The sequence below is a fragment of the Ananas comosus genome, linkage group 2 (assembly GCF_001540865.1).
Source record: "Ananas comosus cultivar F153 linkage group 2, ASM154086v1, whole genome shotgun sequence".
In the NCBI taxonomy this organism is placed as follows: Eukaryota; Viridiplantae; Streptophyta; class Magnoliopsida; order Poales; family Bromeliaceae; genus Ananas; species Ananas comosus.
The window spans coordinates 7,534,919-7,558,583 of NC_033622.1; the positions used below are offsets into that span (position 1 = coordinate 7,534,919).

The window sequence follows — 23,665 nt, forward strand, 5'->3', positions numbered from 1 at the left end:
ATTTAAAACTTCTAGAAATCAAATTTTATAATTTTTCGACATCATTTACCTTACGATCAAGAGGTCACAAATTTGACAATTTTTAATTGCTGGTATGGAATACTTGCTAGTTTAACGGTGTAAAAAAATTGAAATTTGTTGAATTTTTTATAGAAAATTCTATTCACTACCTAGATAAAGATCAATAACTCCGATCTTGAATTGAAGAATCTGATCATCCTTTTTTAGGACGTCGTTCGATTTTGACCGTTCATTTTATGCCCGCTTGATGGACTTTATTATGATTTCGAAAATTTACGAAATTTATTTTCTAAAAGTTTCAAATACTCTAGATCATATTTAACGGAGTGGATCGTCGATTCGGAAGCTCCATAATCGAAAACAACTAATGAGTACGAGGGCTCCAATACTCATAATAGTATAGTAGCCACGACCTATACTATTTACAATAAGATCAATATTTCTGATCGAAAATTTTAGTGCTATATCACCACTTTTTATAGGATTTTTATTTTCAGCCGTTAAAAATTATTGATTTTGATTCTTTTCGATTGCTAGGTAAATAATATCGAAAAATCGAAAAAATTATTTTCTAGAAACTTCAAAAACGCTAGATCAAGTCTAACGGAGCCGATCGTCGATTCGGAAATTTCATTATCGAAAACGGCTCAAGAGCACGGAGGCCTTCGTGCTCCTGAGAGCATAGCAGTCCTGCTCTATATATAGGTATAGAGGTACAGATATAGATTGGCCACAATTTCAACTATAGTACTTAAAAAAGAGAATAATTTTAAATAAAAATAATTTATCTCCCTAAAAATTTTTTAAATAGATTTTTTTTTCTCTTTTCCATATAGGGGATAATCTTATCCCTCCTATATTTATATATAAAACAGTAAAAATTCGAAAATTAATACACTTTTTAATCGCATTGCACGTAAATAAATATTTTATTTATTTTTATGGTACTTTCAACTATATATGTCCAACCAAAAAAATACATATAGTTATAATTAATTTAATTTTAAGTATATATATATATATATATATATATATATTATATTATATATATATATAAAACTATACATAAATATATAATTACATGGAACCAAAGAAGGCAAACATAAAAAAAAGAAAAGAAAAGAGAGAAAGTGGGAGAAGGTGTTCGTACAATTTTTCTCTATATAAGTTTTTTGGATGATTATATATATATACTATATATATATATATATATATATATATATATATATATGAGTGCGTCTAGTATGCTTCCGGAAGCACAGAGCGCTCCGTGCTTCCAAGTTGTTTTCGATGTTCGGACTTTTGAATCGACGATCGGCTCCGTTAGACTTGATCTAGAGTATTCGAGTATCTAGAAAAATAAATTTTGTGATTTTCGATATCATTCGGCCCAATGATCGAAGTGTCAAAATCAAACACCATGAAAATAAAAATCTTACAAAATATGATGATATGACATTAAAATTTTAGATCAAAGTTATTGATCTTGTTTTATATGGTATAAAGAATTTTTTATCAAAATTTCATGTGATTTAGATATTTCTACACCGTTAAACTTGCAAACGGCTCACCACGGCCGTTAAAATTATTGATTTTGAGCCCCTTCGATCACTAGGCAAATGAAATCGAAAAATCACAAAATTTATTTTCTAGGTACTTCAAATACTTTAGATCAACTCTAACGGAGCCGATCGTCGATTCGAAAGTCCGAACATCGAAAACAACTTGGAAGCACGGAGGGCTCTGTGTTTCCAGAAGCATGCCAGCCCACTCTATATATATATATATATGGCCTATTTGCATAAAAAATCCACTAGTTTTGGGCTTTTGCAAAAGTGGGCCAATTTTTTTGATTTTGCAGATTCGGACAGGATTTTCAGCAAACTGACCAAAATACCCTTATTACTTTTTCTCTTTCCTCCTTCTTTCTCCTCTTTATTTCTCTCATTCATTTTTTTTTCTCTCGCCGAAGAAGCAGCGGAGGCAGAGGCGGAGGCGGAAACGACCCACCTCGCCTCTCACCCTCTCGCCCTCGCCCTTGCCCTCACCCTCGCCCTCGCACGCGCACCCCGCACCTTCCTCGCCTCCGACCCCTCCAAAGCCGCACCGCGACTCTTTTTTTTCTTTTCTCTCTCCGACTCTCCTCCACCGTCTCCGACGACGATGTCTCTCTCGCCCTCTCTCACCCTTCCCTGCCCTTCTCATCCTCTCCCTCTCCTTCTTCCTCTGCTGCCTCCGACGACCACGCATCTGCGTTGATGCTGACGCCGTAGATGTAATATACCGAAACCTCGGTAGAGTATATCGGACATTAGTCAAATTGACCAAAGTGTCGGAGAGAATAGCTGGACAAATTTCACTTAACATTCCAACAATGTTGGAAGGGTTAATGTTGAGTTTTAAAAGAGTTAGAAAGGTTTTAGCATTGCTCGACGCGAAATAGAAGCGAAACAATGCAAAACTGAAACTCTGGAGTTTTTGTAACCGGTTTAACACCAGGAGTGTACCGGTACCAGGCATCAGACCGAGAGAAGCAGCTCTCGGGTTTGAAAAAAAAAGGCTGTTGAACCGGTGACAAAATCGGCTTGTACCGGTACCAGACTGCTGGCCGAGAGAAGGAGCTTTCGAGTTTGCCTCTGCGTAATTGTGTAACCGGTGACAAAAATACCTTGTACCGGTACCAAGTCTGCATCACAACAGATTTTAGTCTGCTGCAAATATAAAGTTTTGGGGTGCCTGGTTGCTATTGTAGCAACCTATATAAGACCCCAACACCCTCTCTTGTTTACGGCAAGCTGAGAACACATTTCCTCTCTCTTTTCTCCCTCTCTCTCTCTAGAAACTCTCTCCCAAGCTAAAGGAGGAGCTCAAGAGGTGGATTTTGGAGGAGATTTGGGATTTTTGAAGGGTTAGAGCTTTCCTATAAGGTGGACCTTGGAGTGCTCTTGGGCTAAGGTGAGTTTTTATGCAAGAATGATACTAGGGTTTAGTTTTATACCCTAAATCTTTGAGTTTTGATCTTCTTGCAAGGTTAGAAACCTAGTAGAGGCCATGAACACAAAAAAATTCATGTTTTCTTCATGAGCTCTCATGATGGATTTCTAGGGTTCATGTTAGATGCCCTAGGAATGGTTTGATTGACCTAGAAATGGTTTTAGAGGAAATCTTAGATGGCTCTAAACTTATTTTTGCTTAGTTCTAAGATCAATTCAAGGAATATCACTATATGGCATTGTTAGGGTACAAAAATTAGGGCATTTGCCCTAAGTTGGTTTAAAGGCAAATTGATCTTATAGAAATCAAATTCGGGGTATTTCTAACTTACTTATTAAGTTGGTTTAAAGGCAAATTGATCTTATAGAAATCAAATTCGGAGTATTTCTAACTCGTTTATGGACTGGGTTCGCCGATCTGACGAGTCTACGCAAAGTTATGAGCAAAAAGTCTAATTCGGTTTCGTTTTGCAGCAGGCGAGAGAATAGGAGCCCAAAAATTTCGAGATTTGAACCGTAGCACCCTTGCAACCATACAAGATGGGTGGTGCTTTCCGAAATCATTGAATTTTCTCTTATATTTAAAGTGTCATTTTTGAGCATATGTATGTATAGTATCTTCATGCATTGTAGGGTTGATTAAGATATATATTTGCATGCTTGTAGTATAAAGATGCATATGAGAAGTTGAACAAAGAGGAAACCCTATGTATGCATAAATGGTGACAAAGATCTAGATAAGGTAAAGAACAAAATGACATAATGACATATGGATGGTGTGGCATTAGTAAACACATAGAGTGGCATCAATGAGTTTGAATGCTAGTGTTGAACACTTAGTGTGTGTGGCAATAATGAATGCATATAAATGAGTATAAAGAACATGTAGTGTAAGTGACATTAATGAAAGTTAAAGAATGCAAGTAAAGTGAGGTAGTTGATATTATGACATAACAACCTTAAAGTTAAGGGTCATATGAGTATAGCATCCTTATAGTGAAGGATTGGATTGAACTTGGTATCCTTAAAATTAAGGATTGATCATACTCGCCTATAGTCTTGGCTCGGAGGAAGGAACCTCCTCCTCGAGAGATAAGCTCCGGAGTTGTTATCATTGGGTTAGTGTTACTCAGAGGACGGTCCCATCGGGAGAAAACTTAGGGCCCGATACTAGGGATTTGGTTGGTGAGTCTATTGGTCCTGTCGGGAGGAAGCTTAGAGCCCGATAGTAGGGACTTGGATTGGTAAGTTGTTGGTTGAGGCGAAACCTACGGGTTAGTCAAAAGGGCCGGGAATTGGAAAGTAATCTTGCATTCATCATGAGCATTCTATTTGAGTATAATCATTGATTATATCTTATTCAGACATATTAGCTGCACTTGTTTAGTTGGTTACTATCTATTCTTTCTTCTACTATGCCTGATTTAGACCTAGTGGGAAAGTCGGCGAGGTCGGCGGCCAAACCGATTGGAAACTTTGTTGTAGTTTTTACCCCCCCCTTTTTCCACAGAGCCGGGACCGAGTGAGCCGGCCGATGATCGCGGTAAAGGTATCGCGCCATAGATAGAGACCACCCGAGTTGATTTCATATTTTGGTTTAGTTGCATACCCTTTACTTCATCTTTTGTATTTTGATGATATAGATGTATTAAAGATGTTTAAATGATGTTAAATGTAAAGGTTTATTTTGGTAAGCATATGATGTATAAAGAGAAAAAATGATGAAAAAGAATAGAATAGAATTCAAATGTTGAATGCATGTATGTGGTTAAAGATTAATCATATTACTTGTATACATATTTAGTTAGTACTTTTCCTTTGGCTATTGCTTGCCCTCGTGCAAGCCAATTGTGTATGTTTCCGTTTGTGCAAAATATCTACTTGATTTGTACATGTGTTGAGTCTTGGGCGGACAGGGGAGGTGCTGTCCGTTCGACGTTTGTTCGACGTGCCCGAACCGACCAAATAGGACCGGGCTCGGGGCGTGACAGTAGATGTTGATGCGGCGCTGCATCCTCGGAGCCGGGGGTCCTTAGTGGCATCGTCGCCGGTGCCATGGCCGTTGGCAGAGAGGGGTGACCAAAAGAAATTGTAGAAGAAGGAAGAAAAAAAATAAAGACAAAAGATTATAGAAAAAGAAAGATAAAAAATGAAATTACACCGTTAAAATAAAAGTGTATTGTTTTAAAAGAATGTTGCACTATTATGAACATAATAGTCGCATCTTAAGTAGTACAACTTATATTCATAATAGTGTAACGTTCTTTTAAAATAGTGCAATTTTATTTAACGGTGCAATTTTATCTTCATCTTTCTTTTTCTTTAATTCTTTATCTTTATTTATTTTTCTTGTTTCTTCTATAATTTTTTTTGGTCACCCCTCTTTGCCAGCGGCCATGGCGCCGGCGACGCCGCCGCTAAGGACTCGTCGCTCCGAGGCTGCAGCGCCGCAGCATCCTTAACGGTGTCGGCGCCGGCAAAGATGCATCGTCGTCAGAGGCGGCAGAGGAGGAGGGAGAGGGAGAGGACAAGAAGGGCTGGGAAGGGCTAGAGAGGTGTCGTCATCGGAGACGGTGGAGGAGAGTCGGAGAGGGAAAAAAAAAAGAGTCACGGCGTGGCCTCGGAGGGGTCGGAGGCGAGAAAGGTAGGGGGTGCGCGGGCGAGGGAAAGAGCGAGAGCGAGAGCATGAGGGTGAGAGGCGAAGCGGGCCGTTTCCACCTCCGCCTCTGCCTCCACTGCTTTCTTCAGCGAGAGAAAAAAAAATAAACGAGAGAAAAGAAGAGTAGAGAGAAAGATGAGAGAGAAAAAGTAATAAAGGTATTTTGGTCAGTTTGCTGAAAATTCGGACCGAATCTGCAAAATCAAAAAAGGCGGCCCAGTTTTGCAAAAGCCCAAAATTTATAAATTTTTTATGCAAATTTGTCTATATATATATAGAGAGCGAGAGAGAGAGAGAGAGAGAGAGCGAGCTAGGCTGGTATACTATCGGTAGCACGGAGGCCTCCGTGCTACCAATTAGTTTTCGATGATGCGGCTTCCAAATCGACGATCGGCTCCATTAGACTTGATCTACACTATTAAAAGTATTTGGAAACTAAATTTCATAACTTTTCGACATTATTTGGCTAGTGATCAAAATGTCTCAAGATTGACAATTTTAATGGTAGATGTGATGCGTTTGTGAATTTAACGGTGTAAAACAATCCAAATTTGATGAAAATTTTATAGAAATTTTTTTTCACTATTTAGAGTAAGATCAGTACCTCTGATCTTAAATTCAAGTCTTTTATCATCATTTTTTATGAGATTTTTATTTTAAGCCGTTCATTTTAAGACTATTCGATTGATAGGTAAACGATGCCAAAAAATTATGAAATTTCGTTTACAAATACTTTTAATAGTGTAGATCAAGTCTAACGGAGCTGATCGTCGATTTGAAAGCCGCGTTATCGAAAACAACTTGGTAGGACGGAGGCCTCCGTGCTGCCGATAGTATACCACCCTAACGCGCTCTCTCTCTCTCTCTCTCTCTCTCTCTCTCTCTTCTCTCTCGTCTCTCTCTCTCTATATATATATATATATATATATATATATATATAACTCTATATAGAGTAAGTCTCATATATTTTCGAAAGTACGGAGACCTCCGTGCTTGTAAGTTGTTTTCGATGATAGGAAATCCGATTCGACGATCGGCTCCGTTAGCTATAATCTTCCCTATTGGAACTATTTAGAAACCAAATTTTATAATTTTTTGACATCATTTACCAAGCGATCAAAAGGTCCCAAAAATGACTATTTTAACCGTTTGTAAGTTTAACGGTGTAGAAATATCCATATCACATGAAATTTTGATAGAAAATTCTTTATACTATATAAAATAAGATCAATATTTTTTATCTAAAATTTTAATGTCATATTATCACGTTTTGTAAGATTTTTATTTTTAGCCGTTGATTTTGAGCCCTTTCGTTCACTAGGCAAATAATATCAACAAATCGCATAATTTATTTGCTAGGTACTTCAAATACTCTAGATCAAGTTTAACGGAGCCGATCGACGATTCGAAAGTCGCAACATGAAAAACGACCTGAAAGCACAGAAGGGCTCGTGCTTCCAGAAGCATAATAGCCTCACTATATATATATATATATATATATATATATATATATATATAGTAGGTCTTGTTTGCTATTAGGAGCGTGGAGGCCTCCGTGCTTCTAAGCCGTTTTCGATCACGAAGTTTCCGAATCGACGATCAGCTCTGTTAGACATGATCTAGCATATTTGAAGTATTTAGAAAAAAAATTTTGCGATTTTTCGATATCATTTACCTAGCGATCGAAAGGGTTCAAAATCAACGACTGAGAATAAAAATCTCAAAAAAAAATGGTGATATAGCACTAAAATTTTCGATCAGAGATATTGATTTTGCTGTAAATAGAAAAAAAAATTTTCTATCAAAATTTTATTTGATTTGAATATTTCTACACCGTTAAACTTGCAAATGGTATACATCAACCACTAAAAATTGTTAATTTTGAACCCTTTTGATCGCTAGGTAAATGATATCGAAAAATCGTAAAATTTATTTTCTAGATATTTAAAATATGTTAGATTAAGTCAAACGGAGACGATCGTCAATTCGAAAACTCTTTCATAAAAAACGGCTTAGGAGCACGGAGGGCTCCATGCTCCTAATAGCACACAAGACCTACTATATATATATATATATATATATATATATATATATAGAGTCTGGCTGCTATGCTATCGATAGCACCAAGTATTTGGTGCTATCAAATTTTCTGCCGTTAGATTAATCCCTTTGCTTATTTTTATCCGTTAGATTATACTATTCAACCAACCACCCACTCAACTCTAGGGAGCCCACATCATCCTAACTGTATATTTCTCAATCCAAAGGCTAAAAATTCAATAGCACCAATAACTTGGTCCTATTGATAGTATTCTAGCCTAGTTATATATATATATATATATATATATATATATAATACTATTGGTCGCAAACTGGCTCCGTTGCCACCCATTTGTTTTCGATGATGGAGCTTCCAAATCGACGATCGGCACCGTTGAATATGATCTATACCACTTGAAGTATTTAGAAATCAAATTTTATACTTTTCTGATATTGTTCTCTTGTCCATCAAGTGGGCGTAAAAATGAACGGCTGAAAATGAATATCCTCTAAAAAACGATGATAGGAATTTTGTAATCAAGATCGAGAGTATAGATCTTATTCTAAATAGTTTAAAGAATTTTCTCACCAAAATTCATTTGATTTGGATAGCTTTACACTGTTAAATGAGAAAACGCCTCATATCTACCATTAAAATTACAAATTTTTAAACCCTTTGATTATTAGGTCAATGATGCCGAAATGATTTGAAATTTGGTTTCTAGATACTTCAAGTGGTATAGATCATGTTCAATGGTGCCGATCGTCAATTTAAGAGCCCCATCATCGAAAACAAATGGGTGGCAACGGAGCCAGTTTGCTACTGATAGTATTCCAGCTCAACTCTCTCTCTCTCTCTCTCTCTCTCTCTCTCTCTCTCTCTCTCTCTCTCTCTATATATATATATATATATTATTATATAGAATTATGCTCCTATACTATCAATAGTACCAAGCCCTTGGTACTATTGAGTTTGTTGACCGTTGGATGAAAATGTGCGCTGGTAGGATGATAGTGGTCCCGTAGGGTTGATGTGGGTGTGGTTTAATAGTATAATCTAACGGGTGGAAATGATCACAAGGTAGATTTAATAGTAGAAAACTCTATACTACCAAAGGCTTGATACTATCAATAGTATAGTAGCCCGGACTCTATATATATATATATATATATATATATATATATATATATATAGAAATTAGGCTGGAATACTATTAATGAGTAAACACTTTTTTTGCTATCAAGTTTTACCTTGGATGAAAAATGTAAGGTCAGAATGATATTAGTCAGTTAGAGTTGAGTGGTCCCTAGGGTTGAGTGGTCCCCATGGGTTATAGTATTTAATCCATGGGTTAGAATAATTAAAAAGAGTTGATCCAAAGGTAAAAAACTAAGCAGTAGCAACCATGGATTTTGCTACTAATTAGTAGCTCCAGTCCAACTTGCTATATATATATATAGAGCCGCACTCTATATATATATATATATATATATATATATATATATAGAGTCCGGCTACTATCCTATTAATAGGATTGGGACCCTTGTCCTATCAAGTCGATTTGAATGATCGGAACTTCAAATTGATAATCGGCACCGTTGAAGTTGATCTACACAATTAGAAATGTTTAGAAACCAAATTTTGTAATATTTAAAAATCATTATCAACTTCATCATAACAGTTGAAAAATAAACGGTCATAAATGAATAACCTTCTTAAAATAGATGTTAGACTTTCTCAGTTCGTAATCAGAGTTATCAAACATTATCTAAATAGTATAAAGAATTTTCTATCGAAAATTCAAGCAATTTGGATTGCTCTACATAGTTAAACAAGCAAACGATTCATATAGGCCGTTAAAAATTGTCGATTTTACGACACTTTGATCACCATGTAAACCATTATCAAAATTTATGAAATTTAGTTTCTAGATATTTCAAATACTTTAGATCAACTTCAACGACTCCGATCATCGATTCGGAATCTCGATCATCAAGAACAACTTGATAGGACAAATGCTCCTATCCTATTAATAGGATAGTAGCATTAGCCTATATATATATATATATATATATATATATATATAGTTTGACTGGGCTACTATCGGTAGTAAACTGATCGGTTTACTACCGATTTGTTTTTGATGATAGAGCTTCCAAATCTTCGATCGGTACCGTTGAACATGATCTAGACCATTTAAATTATCTAGAAATCAAATTTCATGATTTTGTGGCATCACTAACTGAACGATCAAAGGGTCACAAAATTTATAATTTTAATGGCCGATAATTTTAACGGTATAGAAGAGTTCAAATCAACTAAATTTTTGTTAAAAAATTCTTTAAACTATTTAAAATAAGATCTATTCTCTAGATCTCAAATATAAAATTATATCATCACTTTTTGAAGGATATTCATTTCAGCCATTCATTTTTGTATTCACTTGATGGACAAGAGAACAATATCGAAAATATGTGAAATTTGATTTTCAGATAGTTTAAATAATTTAGATCATATTTAACGGTGCCGATCATCAATTTGTAAGTTCTATCATCGAAAATAAATCGATAGTAAATCAAGCCGTTTACTACCGATAGTATTCTATACTAACTCTCTCTCTCTATATATATATATATATATATATGAACAACACAAGAAGGGTGCCATTCCAATTTCGAAGCGGTCAAGGAGACCGCCCAGGCGCCCCGTGAAGGGTCTCCACTTGTAAAGCATTCACACACCCCACATTCTAGTTTTTCTACCTTTTCCATCTCCATCTGTAGTATTTTCTAAATTATTAATTAACTAATAAAAACCAACTAAATCAATTTAAAAACCTCGATCCTCGTGCGACCTCTCTCTCTCTCTCTCTCTCTCTCTCTCTACTCTCTCATACTCGCCCCTTCTTCTTCTTCTTCTTCTTCTTCCCCACTCTATCTCTCCCTCGACTCCTCTATATTATGTGTGTCCCTCCTCCTCCATCTCCTTCACCTCTCGTCAATTAAGTTTCACCTTGTTGTTGTGTTGTGTCCCATTAATATTATATTATATATATAACCTTGTGTAACAAGCTAGCTAGCTAGCTAGCTAGTTGAGCACGCCATGGACATGGACATGGACGCCTCCGCCCATCATCAATGGCTCGCCTTCTCCCTCGCCCACCAACCATGCGTCAGCCTCTTCGATAACAGCGCCTTCTCCTCCTCCCCTAATCCCCACCACCACCACCACCACCACCACCACCACCACAGTACTTAGATCCCTCTCTCTCTCTCTCTCTCTCTCTCTCTCTCTCTTAAAAACATGACACATACATATATGACATGGGTTTTGTTGCGTGCGTGCGTGCGTGCGTATGTAAGTAGGTGGTGGAGTGGAGATGGAGGAGGCGGAGGCGGAGGCGGAGGAGGAGGAGGAGAGGGGGGCGGCGGCGGAGCTGATGGCGATGGCCGGAGTAGCGGGCCCGGAGCTGAAGAGCATCACCGCCGGGCTGTGCCGGAGCGCCGCGGCGGAGAAGGCAACGGCGCCGCCCCCCCCTCCGGACTCCCGGGGCGCCGCCGCGGGCTCCTTCGGCCAACGGACCTCTATATATCGCGGGGTCACCAGGTATTATTGTTATTATTATTATTATTTTTTATTACTGCTACTATTATTACTACTACTACTGCTGCTGCTGCTGCTATTAATCTACGTTTTGCCGAGTGTGGGCACGTACGCCCGCCCCACAGCGGAAACTGATGATGCTTCTCTATTTGGTAAAAACAGAATAATAAATGTATCCAGAACAGAACGATTTGTTAATCATTGATTAACTTCTTCTTTTTTTTAATGGGATTTGAATTAATGAACTTAATTTGTTTAATAAATTCCAGCAACTCGGTAACGAATTAATTAAATTAAGATAATCGATCAACAGTTTATTGCTAATTGATAATAATAGCCATTAATTCCTACTTAATGAAGCTTTCAATTTTACTTAAAATCAAAATGAATTGAGATTATTATAATTAATATGCGAGGAGGGGGTTGTTTCAATTTGTTCTTGGGAAATTAATTGAAAGGCACCGGTGGACGGGGCGTTACGAGGCGCACTTGTGGGACAACAGCTGCCGCCGCGAGGGCCAGAGCCGGAAAGGTCGCCAAGGTATGCATGTCTACTCCGAACAAGTTCCACAGAAATCCGAATCTTTGAATACATACATCTCTTTTTTTCTTTTTTTTTTTTAAAAAAAACTTTATTTATTATATATGTACCGCTACTCCAACTTAATTACTTGAGTATTTTTGTGCTAACGTGCGCTTCTTAATTTTCTGCAATTCTTGCTCCTCCGTCCATTTTGCTGCTTGGATGCATGTGTGCGATCCTGCTGCTTCTCAGTCTATTTGGGTACGAATTACACGTATTCATTAGTGCATTTTGTACATTGTACCCATTTATTTATTTATTTGTTTGTTTTTTTTTTTACTTTCAGCAAATTTTGAATTATTATTTTTTTAAAAAAATTTTGAAATTTAAATTGAAACGTATACAGGTGGATACGACAAGGAGGAGAAAGCAGCGAGGGCGTACGATCTAGCGGCCCTCAAGTACTGGGGTCCGACAACCACCACGAATTTCCCGGTAACTCTGCCAACCCCAAGGGCAAAACTGTAATTGTACTCCATACATAATATGTATATACATACAAATAAGTTAGAATACTATTAATAGCACCGAAAGTAATTTGTGCTATTAAGTTTTCGATTCCTGAATGAATGAATGTACAGTTAGACTGATAGCAGTCTTCTATTGTTGAGTGGCTCGCTAGTTGAATAGTATGATCTAACCGGCGAAAATGATCAAAGAGATAAATCTAACGGTAGAAAACTTAGTAGCACTAAGTGCTTGATATTATCGATAACATTATAGGCGGACTATATATATATTATATATATATATTACACGTATGTGTACACTACTAAGTACTAATTAATTAACCCATCTATACATACACTGAAGTATTTTTTTTTATTTTAATATTCTAATTAGGTCTCCGACTACGAGAAACAGCTGGAAGAGATGAAGAACATGACGCGGCAGGAGTTCGTGGCCTCTCTCAGAAGGTGACAAACACTTCAATCACGTGTCCCCGTAAAACCATTCATTCATGCATGCATGCATGCATGCATGCATGCATCATGGTGTACGTATTTATTTGGCGTATTGTTCTTAAAAAAACCTCCTGCTTTTTTTTTTTTTTCTTTTTTCTTTTTGAGGTACAGGAAGAGTAGTGGGTTCTCGAGAGGGGCCTCTATCTATAGAGGAGTTACCAGGTTAGTTATATTATTATGTATATGTAATGGTAGTTTCTTTCGGTATTCATAAATAAAAAAAGAAAAATCAATTAATCGTATTTCTAATGTAGTGTAATACCACGCATTAAATTGTAACTCTAGTAAAATAAATAAATAAATTTGATTTTCATATAAATTTTCTATAATTTTCGTGTTTTTGTTTTTGTTTTTTTTGTTTTTTTAATTTGCAGACACCACCAACATGGCAGATGGCAGGCGAGGATAGGAAGGGTGGCAGGGAACAAAGACCTCTATCTTGGAACATTCAGTAAGTTTTTCAGCTCTTCAAGAATTGTTACTCCTGTTATCTTTTTATTTGACTATTCAGAATTTTTTTTCCTACTTGGAAAAGCAACTGCTACACATTTTGTTAACTAAAGTTCTGTAACGCTATTTTGCTAGCTAGGATGCTGAAATAAACTTTTAGTATCTGCAAACGTAATATTAATTTAAGTTTGATTTTCAGCTTTTACTATACGAAGAAGCTAGTTTAAGTTATTTTTTCTTACAAAAAAAGAGGAAAGAAAAAGTGATAGAACTCACTTTGATAAACCTGCTAATGTTCCAGCTTAAGCCAAATTAACATTACAAATTGTTTTAGTTTCAAAAGTGATGATTGGTGATAGATATCTTTAATTATCTCAAATGGGAAAAAGTTAATTGGTATAATATTTGACGGGCATGGTTTCAATCTAGGTACTCAAGAAGAGGCGGCAGAGGCGTACGACATCGCAGCGATCAAGTTCCGCGGTCTGAATGCTGTGACCAACTTCGACATCAGCCGATACGACGTCAAAAGCATCATCAGCGGCAGTCTTCCCATAGGTGGGATGTCCGGCCGGACATCCAAGGCCTCCGAGTCGTCCTCGTCGTCGGACACAATCAGTCTCCAAGCAAAGCAGCAGATGGAGCTTCTTCCCATTAATCAAGACCAGGACTACTGGTCTTTGCTAGCCCTCCACCACCACCAACAACAGCAAAGTGACAACCAGGCGCTAGGGCTAGGGTTTGGGGGGTTCTCTTCTGGCTCTGGGGTTACTGTGGACTTCTCCAATGCTTCTAATGGCGCAACAATGGGGCAGTGCAGCAGTTTGTGGAATGTTAGCAATGTGACAGCGGGCCAACAGCATGATCAGGAGCAATCACAGAGTAGCAGTTGCTCTTCTATACCATTCGCCGCTCCTCTCGGCTTTGGATCAGTAGGGTGCTACGAGGGTTCTAATTATGGATCAGCTGGTACTTGGGTTGCTACGCCAACTCCTGGTGCTTCCTCTTACTATGCCCAGGGTGCTAAGCCAAATGTAGCATTTCTTCAGACACCAATCTTTGGGATGGAATGATAATTATGTGAGTGGTATCTAGCTCACATCTCCCTGAGTATATATGGTGTTTATGGTACCCAAAAATTAAAATTAAAGATCCCCGTCGTTTTCTCTGCAGATCAAGTTAGTTAATTAGCCTTTTAATAACATGTATGTGCAGGTACCTGAATTAATTATACTCGGGTGTAGAAATTTGTGGTGCTAATATATATTGCTGACATATACAAATTCTGACTAGCTAATCAGCAATTAATATTTCGGGGCATCTTTGCTGTAATCATAGAAATATATATATATATATATATATATACTAGATCTCCATAGGTAGGTTTTAAGTCTGTGAAAGAGAGAGTCAAAAGGAAGAGAAAAAGAGATAGGGAGGTGATGTGAACTGACAGAGCAACCAAACAAAAAGAAGGGAAGGAAAGGAAAATGGAGGGGAGGACAGACACAGGACTAACAAGAAAAGAGAAGCTCAAGTTTTTTTTTTGCCTCATGCATTGTCATGCTGTGTTTCTTCTTCTTTTTCTTTTCACTGACATGATTCTATACTGCCATCATCACTACCTACTGTAATGCAAAGCAAGGAACTGTCTGCAGCTTTTCCTTTTTGTTTCTTTTCTTTTCTTTTCTTTTTTCTGAACCTTTTTTTTCTTTTCCAAAGCTCATGCTTAGCTTTTATCAGCAGAAGGTCGATGAAAATTTGCTCTCAAAGTTCTAAATGGGGTAATTCTGGCAATCAGTACAGCTAGGGTTAGAGGCTGTATATATATATATATATAACTGGCATGTAGTGTAACATTTGCTGGCAGTAGAAATGTTTGATAGATCACTGGAGGTTTGACCGGTTACTTCACCACCAAAAAAGGGGAAGCTTAAATGCAGTTTATCTCTAAAATCTATGATAATTTTTATCTGGCTCTTTAAAATAAAAAAGGGAAAACTTTAAAAACCCCCCGTGGTTTCGCACTTTTTCACTTTATTACTCTGTGATTTAAAATGTATCAATTTGCCCTCATGTGGTTTTGTTTTTATCTTTTCGGCAGTTTTTTTCTTAATATTTCGTTAAATTATATGCAAAAAACTTTAGATACTCACCTAGATTTATCGAATATTTACTTTAGTACCCTTTAATTTTAACTTTGTCACTGATTTAAGAAAAAAAAATAATAAAATTGATAATAAAAAGAGAAAAACGAAACCACAGGGGGCAAATTGATACACTTTAAATCACATGGTACTAAAGTGAGAAAGTGCGAAACCACAGGGTGGTTTTTTGAAGTTATCCCTAAAAAAAATGTATTACCTTTCTGCACAATATAACAATTGCTCTCAGTGAGGCAGATGTTAGCAGAATTAATTTGTATTATACATCAATTGTATTCCAGATCTAGTTAGTCATTTGGTAAATTTTTTTTTTTTTTTTTTTCTTCTGAGAGAGAGATAGGTAGTACGCTACCCGATTCGTTTTATTTCATTTAGAAATAAACTTAGTTGGAAATGTGAATCAACTAGGATTCGAACTTGGGTCTCGGATACCAACCACCAAACCCTTTGCCACTTGTTCTAGGGATGGTCGGTTCATTTGGTAAAATTTTAATGCAAGGATTCTCGCAGTTCTATTACAGTTGCGTATATTTGTTAGGCTAAAATTCATAGAATTTTGCTATAAATATTCACTTTTGTATTTTATCTTACTATTTTTTAAAAATCTCTACTTTCGCTTTTTTTAAATTTAAAATTGTAATACTTGATCTTGCTTGGTTGCTATTTTCGTCACAGTTCTATGTATACACTATGATACAACTAGATAACTACGTACCAATATATTCATTTTGTCCTTAAAAATGACCGAAAAAGAAAAATTAATAAATAAATAATAGGATATCTTTTTTAAATAGCTACCTAGTTTGAGGAAAAGGAAAATATTTTTGTGTATTTCCACACATTTTAAGGGTATAAATAAAATGATTCATTCCATTAATTAATATTAATAATTTATTGGTCCAAAAATCTCCGATGCAAAATGTTAAAGCCCAATTTGTAGTATATTAAGTCTCCGATTCTTATATTCTCAAATTATAATTTATTTTTTATTTGATGTGGGATTATTATTAGGGTTGCAAACTCAACCCTCGTTAGACCCTGATGTCCTCGTCCGATCCTTAATTCCGTAGCCCAAATCAACAGGGGATGTAAGATCTAATTTACACTTCCGACCGGCAAATCGGTTATAATACTAAATATAATGTATGACCAAGCCAACTAGCACTAATGACTTGTTGAGCTGTAAACCACCTATCTAAAATACTTAAACACAGTTATTAGCAGTAAAGTCTCTGATCTTTATATTTTTAATCATAATTTTTTTCTTATCCACTGTGAGACCAATGAGGCATCACTTGTAGGTAACATATAACGAAAATTATAGTAAATTACTCTGTTGAATCATGCAATTTTTATTTTTAAGTTTGAGATTTAATTATAAACAAAAGGAAATGTAATTTAAGGGGGCAAATTGAATTTTAGTCAAAAACGTAAAAGAAAGAAGAAATTATAAAGAAATTGAACGGACTCCGAACCATTTTTATTGCATGTAAATGCTTTGAAAAATTATATTTGTATATCTGAAAGTAGGGTGTAAATATTACACGCATCCATCTAAAAATTTAACAATATTTATTGAATTCTTAATATTAAATAAAGAATAATTGATAAGCCTAGTGAAAAAATATTGGCCCTTGTAAGGATAAGGCATACCATTTACACCCAAAAATGCCTCAGATATAGAGGTGGCAGTGGGTCAAATTAACTTCATCAGTTTACCCATAGATAATACTGTTTATGTGTGAGTCAATTAACCAAAAACAAACTTAGTACTGTTTGTTTAATTAGCTAGGGTGATGTATGGTATGATCCAATAGAAGTTCTGCTTGATCGATTAGCTTGGGTTGATAGTTTATACTAAAACCGATGTGAATCGTCGACTCATTAGGTCCAATACTACTAGTTGAGTCACTGGTTGAACAAGTGATATCAGCATGACGTAAATATTTAATTTATTTAATTTTATTATAAAAAGTATATGTAGTTTTATTCTAGTATTATACTTAATTATAAAGTACTAAATTTTAGACCAAATAAATAAAATACAAGTTTTCAAATTTTGTTTTTCTTAATAGAAAATAAAATTTGCAAAAAATCAGTCATAAAAAAATTTTAAGTTACACTAATTAACGAAGAAAAAAAACAAAAAATTTTTAAAAAATCAGCTAGTTTGCTCAGAATCGGATTGATTCACCTATTTGTTGGTCCAATACTGATTCGAACAGTTCAAGTTTATTTATTTATTTATTTTTTTGAGAATAGGTAGCACGCTACCTACTTCATTCATTGAGTGGATGAATTTGGCTACAGAGGTGAGGCAACGAAGGCCTCGAGTAAAAACAACATCAAAAAAAAAAGAAAAAGAAAGGGAACGCTCAAAGCAAATCTTTCCACGAAGATTTCAGGATCTTGAGCCGACGGACGGCTAAAAAAGGGTCGAGCTGTTGCTGGCGAAAGATAAGATTGTTCCTAGCCTTCCAAATTGTCCACCAGCATGCAATCAATTCGGAATGTCCATTACTCGAACCGCGCCCCGTAGCCTTTCCCATCCACTTATCCCAAACTACCAGTACATCGTCACCTAGTTCGTCAGCGTGGACATCCTCAAGTCCCATCACCATGATGTACCTGAGAAAGACGCATTGAGTGAATAGATGGTCCACAGTCTCGTCGTGGGCCCTGCACAACACACAAACAGTATCCCCAGTCCACCCTCTCTTAACAAGGTTATCGGTTGTAAGCAGTCTTTTCTTAAAGACGAGTCAGCCGAACACCTTGACCTTGAGTGGTATATGGAGCCTCCAGATCTTGTTAGTGCGTCCATCCCTCATTCCTCCGTCGTTCAACATCCTATAGGCCGATTTGACAGAGAATTTAGCGCTGCTACACTATCTCCACCCTATCACGTCCATATGTTGGCCTACCTTAAAGCCGCTAACCCTATCTTTGAGCGCAGAAATGTTAGGTCCTAGTCCAGTCCAAAAGGTCGCTTCATCTCCCAGGATCCTAGTCCAGTTCCAGTCGTCGTTTCCAAAACAATCCTTGACTAAAACTGGATTACCGTCCAAAAACGAGAAAATCTCCGGGAAGGCCATTTTAAGTGTGGTATCCCCACACCACCTATCCAACCAAAAGTCAATATAACTACCATTACCCAGCTTATAATTGGTCCCCCATTTGAAAATATCGTTGGTGGTTAGGACTCCTCTCTACCAATGTGAGTAGGGCCTGAAGCTAATACCCTCCTACAGAGGTCTTCTTCTATGGTAATATAAGTCACGGATAATCTTGATCCACTGTAGATGATGTGCTGTATGGAACCTCCACCACCATTTGACCAGTAACGCCCGATTCATGCTAGCAACGTCCAGAATGCCTAGCTCGCTTGCCTTCTTGCTCGAGCAGACATTTTTCCATGCAACTAAACATCCTTTACCTGCGGGATCGCTCCGGCCGCTCCAGAAAAAATCTCTACGAAGGGCTTCGATGTGCTTGATCACCCAACAGGGTGCCTTGAAGACGGACAGAAAGTATAGGGGGAGGTTGGTTAGCACAGCGTTGACCAGTATAAGTCTACTCCCTCTTGAGAGGAGTTTAGCGTGCCATCCATCGATTCTAAGTTGCAATTTTCTAATAACCCCTCTTCATGCGTCCTTCGTGGGAGGTTTTGGGGAAAGGGGGAACCCAAGGTAGGAGGTGGGAAAGTTGCCAACTTTACAGTCAAGCAAGGTCGCTAGTCTTGCGGCTTTACCTTCAGTCTTACCAAGGTAATATAACTCCGACTTCTCTCTGTTGATCTTCAACCCAGAAGCCCACTCAAATAGGTGCCACATCAATCTTAGATTTCTCATATAACTTTTCCTAGCCACTGAGAAGAAGAAAGTATCGTCTGCAAACTGTGTGAGGGTCGTTGTACTGTCGTCAGATGGGCCAATTCCCTTGAAAAGATTATTGGAAGTGGCCTCGTTAGTTAATCTGGCGAGACACTCCGCGACCAGCAAGAACAGGAATGGTGAAAGCGGATCCCCTTGGCGTACTCTTTTTTTCGTTTTGATCCAATTGGTCGGCACTCCATTCACTAATATAGCTACTTTGACGTTGCAAATTCATTGCTCGATCCAGCCACACCACTTCGCGTCGAAACCCCACCATCGAAGAATACTGAAAAGGAAGGGCCAATGGATCCTATCGTAAGCCTTTTCAAAGTCCACTTTAATGCCGACCCCCTCGGTACCCTTCTTACAGCCCCATCCAATAGCTCTGATACCGTGACATACGCATCCGTGATGTTCCTCTCTTTCAGGAATGCTGATTGGGAAGGCGAAATTAACTCGTTCATCGCTGCCATTCGATTTGACAATACCTTTGAGATGATCTTCTGGATACCGTTAATAAGGCTGATAGGTCGAAAGTCATTAGCTGACGCCGCCCCTTCCTTTTTGGGTACTAGGCAGATAAAGGAGTAGTCGAAAGAGGTAGTGGACAACCTACCCTTGTATAATTCCTGGAACACGCTGAGTAGATCATCCTTGATAGTCTCCCAGAAAGTTTGGTAAAACCTTAATAGGAACCCATCAGGACCCGGCGCTTTATCACTACCGCTTCCTTTATCTCCTCTATGGTGAAACCCTCCGTAAGCCACCTCAGCATAGTAGCTGAGAGCCGTTTCGTGGTAAGAAGCCCACTCCAATCCCCGAAGGAGAGTGGTGCCGTAGCATCAGTTGTGAAGATCTCTTTAAACTTGCGAAAGAAATAACCCTTCTTATCCTCCTCAGAGTGGTAAACTCGACCGTTTTCAGTCTCGACCGTTTTCTGTAACTACACCAATCCCATTGGCCATTCTTCTCCCATTAGCTATACTATGAAAGTACTTAGTGTTACTGTCACCCTCACGTAGCCAGTGTTGATCAACCCTGGTTCTCCACAATGAAGCTTCGTCATTTAAAACTCTCATTAATTTAACTTTTAAATCCTCTCTTTTCTCGACTCCCTCTTCCGACAAATCGCCCTGATCCTCCAATATATCAAACTGGTGGATTTCCCCCAGTTGTAGAAGTCGCAATTGCACCATTCTTTAATTCTCTGTCGACAATGTCTTAGCTTCGCAGTAAACGTGAGCACCGCTGATCTTTTCGCTGTTCCCTCCATCCACCATCCAGGCACTTTGGTACGAAACCCCTCATGATTGAGCCACGCTTGCTCAAACCTGAAAGTATTCTTCCTCCCCTTGGTGTTTCTTTACGCAGTGAGCAAAATGGGATAGTGATCTGACGTGGCTCGGGGAAGGGCTACCACCTTGGAGAAAGGAAAGTTTTGATCCCATTCCGTCGAGAGTAGGAATCAATCAAGTCTCGCAAGAGTCGGAGTCTCTTGCATGTTGGACCACGTGAACGACTGATTTGACATAGGTGGGTCTAACAGTGCTAGATCGCTAATAAGGTTGTTAAACATTGCCATAGCTTTAGTACTCCAAGCCTTGCCTCTTCGCTCCTCTCGCCTTCTAATACAGTTGAAATCGCCACAAATTATCCACCTACCCTCACAATGCATTTTTAGCTGTGCCATCAAGTTTATATTATGCGGTTCCAAGGATTGAACTAAGCTCTTTTATTAGATGGATCAAGGTGGAGCCGGTAGAATCAGCCACTTCGGCCTAGGCTTTAAAACACTACTCTGGACCAACAAATGAGAAAAGCAAACAACTATATATATACTTATTATGGCTCATTTGGTTCACCTATTTTAAACTATGGAATCATAATGAGATTCATTAATTTCGATAGTTATTATTTATTTTACAGAAATCGGATTCTCATCCTATTTCACTCAGGAATAAAACTGACCCAAATCATTATGTCTAGTCCGGATTGAAATCTTGGATTTGCCCATTCAAAAGTAAGCCACTCAAATTCATCTCTCACAAATCTAGTCAAAACTCTCTCGCAAAATTCTTTTTGTCCATTTTGAGTTTCATTTTAATAATGAACTAAACATTTTTAAATGACCAACAAATGAGAGAAAAGCAAACATCCGTATATATATATCTAATAATAGTAAAGGATACTGGCTCTCATATAAGCTGAGGGTCAATCCTGACTAAAACAATACCAAAATCTAACTTGGTTGGAAAATAGAGCAGGAACAGTGAAGGTAAAACTGATGAACATCCTCACTATCCGGCCAGTAAACCGTGTAGAGATTCAGGAAATTAATCCTAATCAATCTGAAATTAGACAACCGAATAAACTTACCACTCCCATGACATAGGTGAGAATTTATCCTCCAACTGCTTTTTATCTACTATTAATTGGAACTCGCACTAAGTATACCTAGGTAGCATCCGACTTTTTCTCTCTTTATATCTTTTGTGTGGCATCTAAGTTGTACCATAGACCTGTTGAAAGGGATTTGTGCCTTCGAGAAAATCACATACTTTCTCTCTCTATAGGTAGATTTCGTGACAACTGCTCGAATGTTCTAAACATTCGCTTTGCATCAGAAAAGAAGCGCGCGTGCCGCGGTGTACGTATCAAACGGTCCCTTGTATATATTGTATTACATGTTCCAATTAATTTGTGCAGATCTGGAATGAGATCATGATCCTAAACATTCTTACTTTGCTGGAAAAGATGTCGGTCTCTTGGACGTGAAGTTACCCGGCCCGCATGAGACATTTCTCTGCATGCATATGCCGATCTGGCTTTCGATGTTCATTAATTATATTCCTTGCTGGTCTTTCTCCTCATCTGTCCACATCTTCTTTTCCTTGCTTTCCAAAAGCATTTTCTTTTGAACTTTCTTAAATCAAGAATACGATGATATATTAGGAGCGCATTTGGATTAATGTAATTGCAGTTTGGCTGAAAATCAAACTTAATTGGTGAGAGGAAAGATATATATTGGTTTAGCCATCAACTAGCATAATAATGATAGATTTACTATCTAGTCATAGGCTAACTTTTTCGTGTTTCTACAGGAGATGGCCTTGAATCATTTCAAAAAGACTATGTTTTTGAGGATATGTTTAATATATATTTATGAATATAATTGAAAAAAAAGTTACGGAAAAAATAGACCCCTGCATAACAAATATAATTTAGTTGGTGCGCTCCTGCTGTGTACTCTTATTTTTCTTCCCTAAAGTTTACACCCTTGTCTTACGTACGTAGTTAAAGCATTTGTATCCTTTTTCTTCTTACTCTTCCTCTTCCTCTTCCTTATATATTTTTTTGCTTTTACTTTTGGACGCTGATCTTATAATTATTAAGCTTATGTAGGCAGCCATGGCTTTTTGTTAATCAGTTTGATGCATGCATATCTTTTTGTTAGTTTACAATTAAAACTACTTATTTCCGGATTCTAATGATCGTTCTATTTCGTTGAGTACGTACGTACATAGAAATTCTCTCTCTATAGAATTGAATTTATAGGAACTTCTAGTGTTCATATGTAACTATAAGAAATAGTTTGAGGGCCTGTTTGGCCTAGCTTCTGAAAAAGTGATTTCTGAAAAAAGTGATTTCGGTTTGGAGAAGTGATTTTGGTTAATAGCTGTAGAGCATTTGGCAGAGTTTAGATAAAAGTGATTTTTCTGAAGTGATTTTGAAAAGCTATTTGCCAAATTTTTTTTGATGTTTACATAAATTAATATTTTTATTAAATTTTATTTTAAAATAATTTAAAATCTAAATTTAAATTTGAATTAAAATTAAAATTTTTAAATTTCAAAATTGTACAAAATTTAAAATTTGATATTTTAATTTAAAAAATAATTTAAAATTATAAAAATTTAAAATTTAAAATAAAAATTTTGGAATTTAAAATTTAAAATGTAAAATTTAAAAATTTTTAATTTTTAATTATAAGTTTCAAATTTTTAAAATTTAATTTCAAAATTTTTAATTATAAGTATAAAATGGAATATATTAATAATTATATATTAATTAATGACGATATTTAGCAATAAGTGCTGTTATTTTGTTACATTTAATGTCATTTTTTATAAAAAGTTGAAAACTTTAGAGACATTCACTAATTTACGCTACTAATTTATCCTATTTTGTAACATTAATAGTAAATTGCTGCTAAATTATTAAATCTAACGGCAATTATCAAGTAATGCTGTTAAATATATTAATTAGCATAATTTAAATAAATGTTGTAGAGTAAANAATTGAAAATTGAAAAT

General features: G+C 36.8%; 1 protein-coding gene across 1 annotated transcript; it reads left to right on the forward strand.

Annotated features, from left to right (window-relative positions):
• LOC109727240 (AP2-like ethylene-responsive transcription factor AIL5) lies at window positions 10,504–14,601 on the forward strand. The gene is made up of 9 exons (XM_020257271.1): window positions 10,504–10,964; window positions 11,080–11,320; window positions 11,776–11,858; window positions 12,093–12,101; window positions 12,247–12,335; window positions 12,744–12,817; window positions 12,977–13,027; window positions 13,240–13,316; window positions 13,745–14,601. The coding sequence occupies exons 1-9, from the start codon at window positions 10,817–10,819 to the stop codon at window positions 14,386–14,388; spliced, it is 1,416 nt and encodes a 471-aa protein (XP_020112860.1). The 5' UTR covers window positions 10,504–10,816; the 3' UTR covers window positions 14,389–14,601.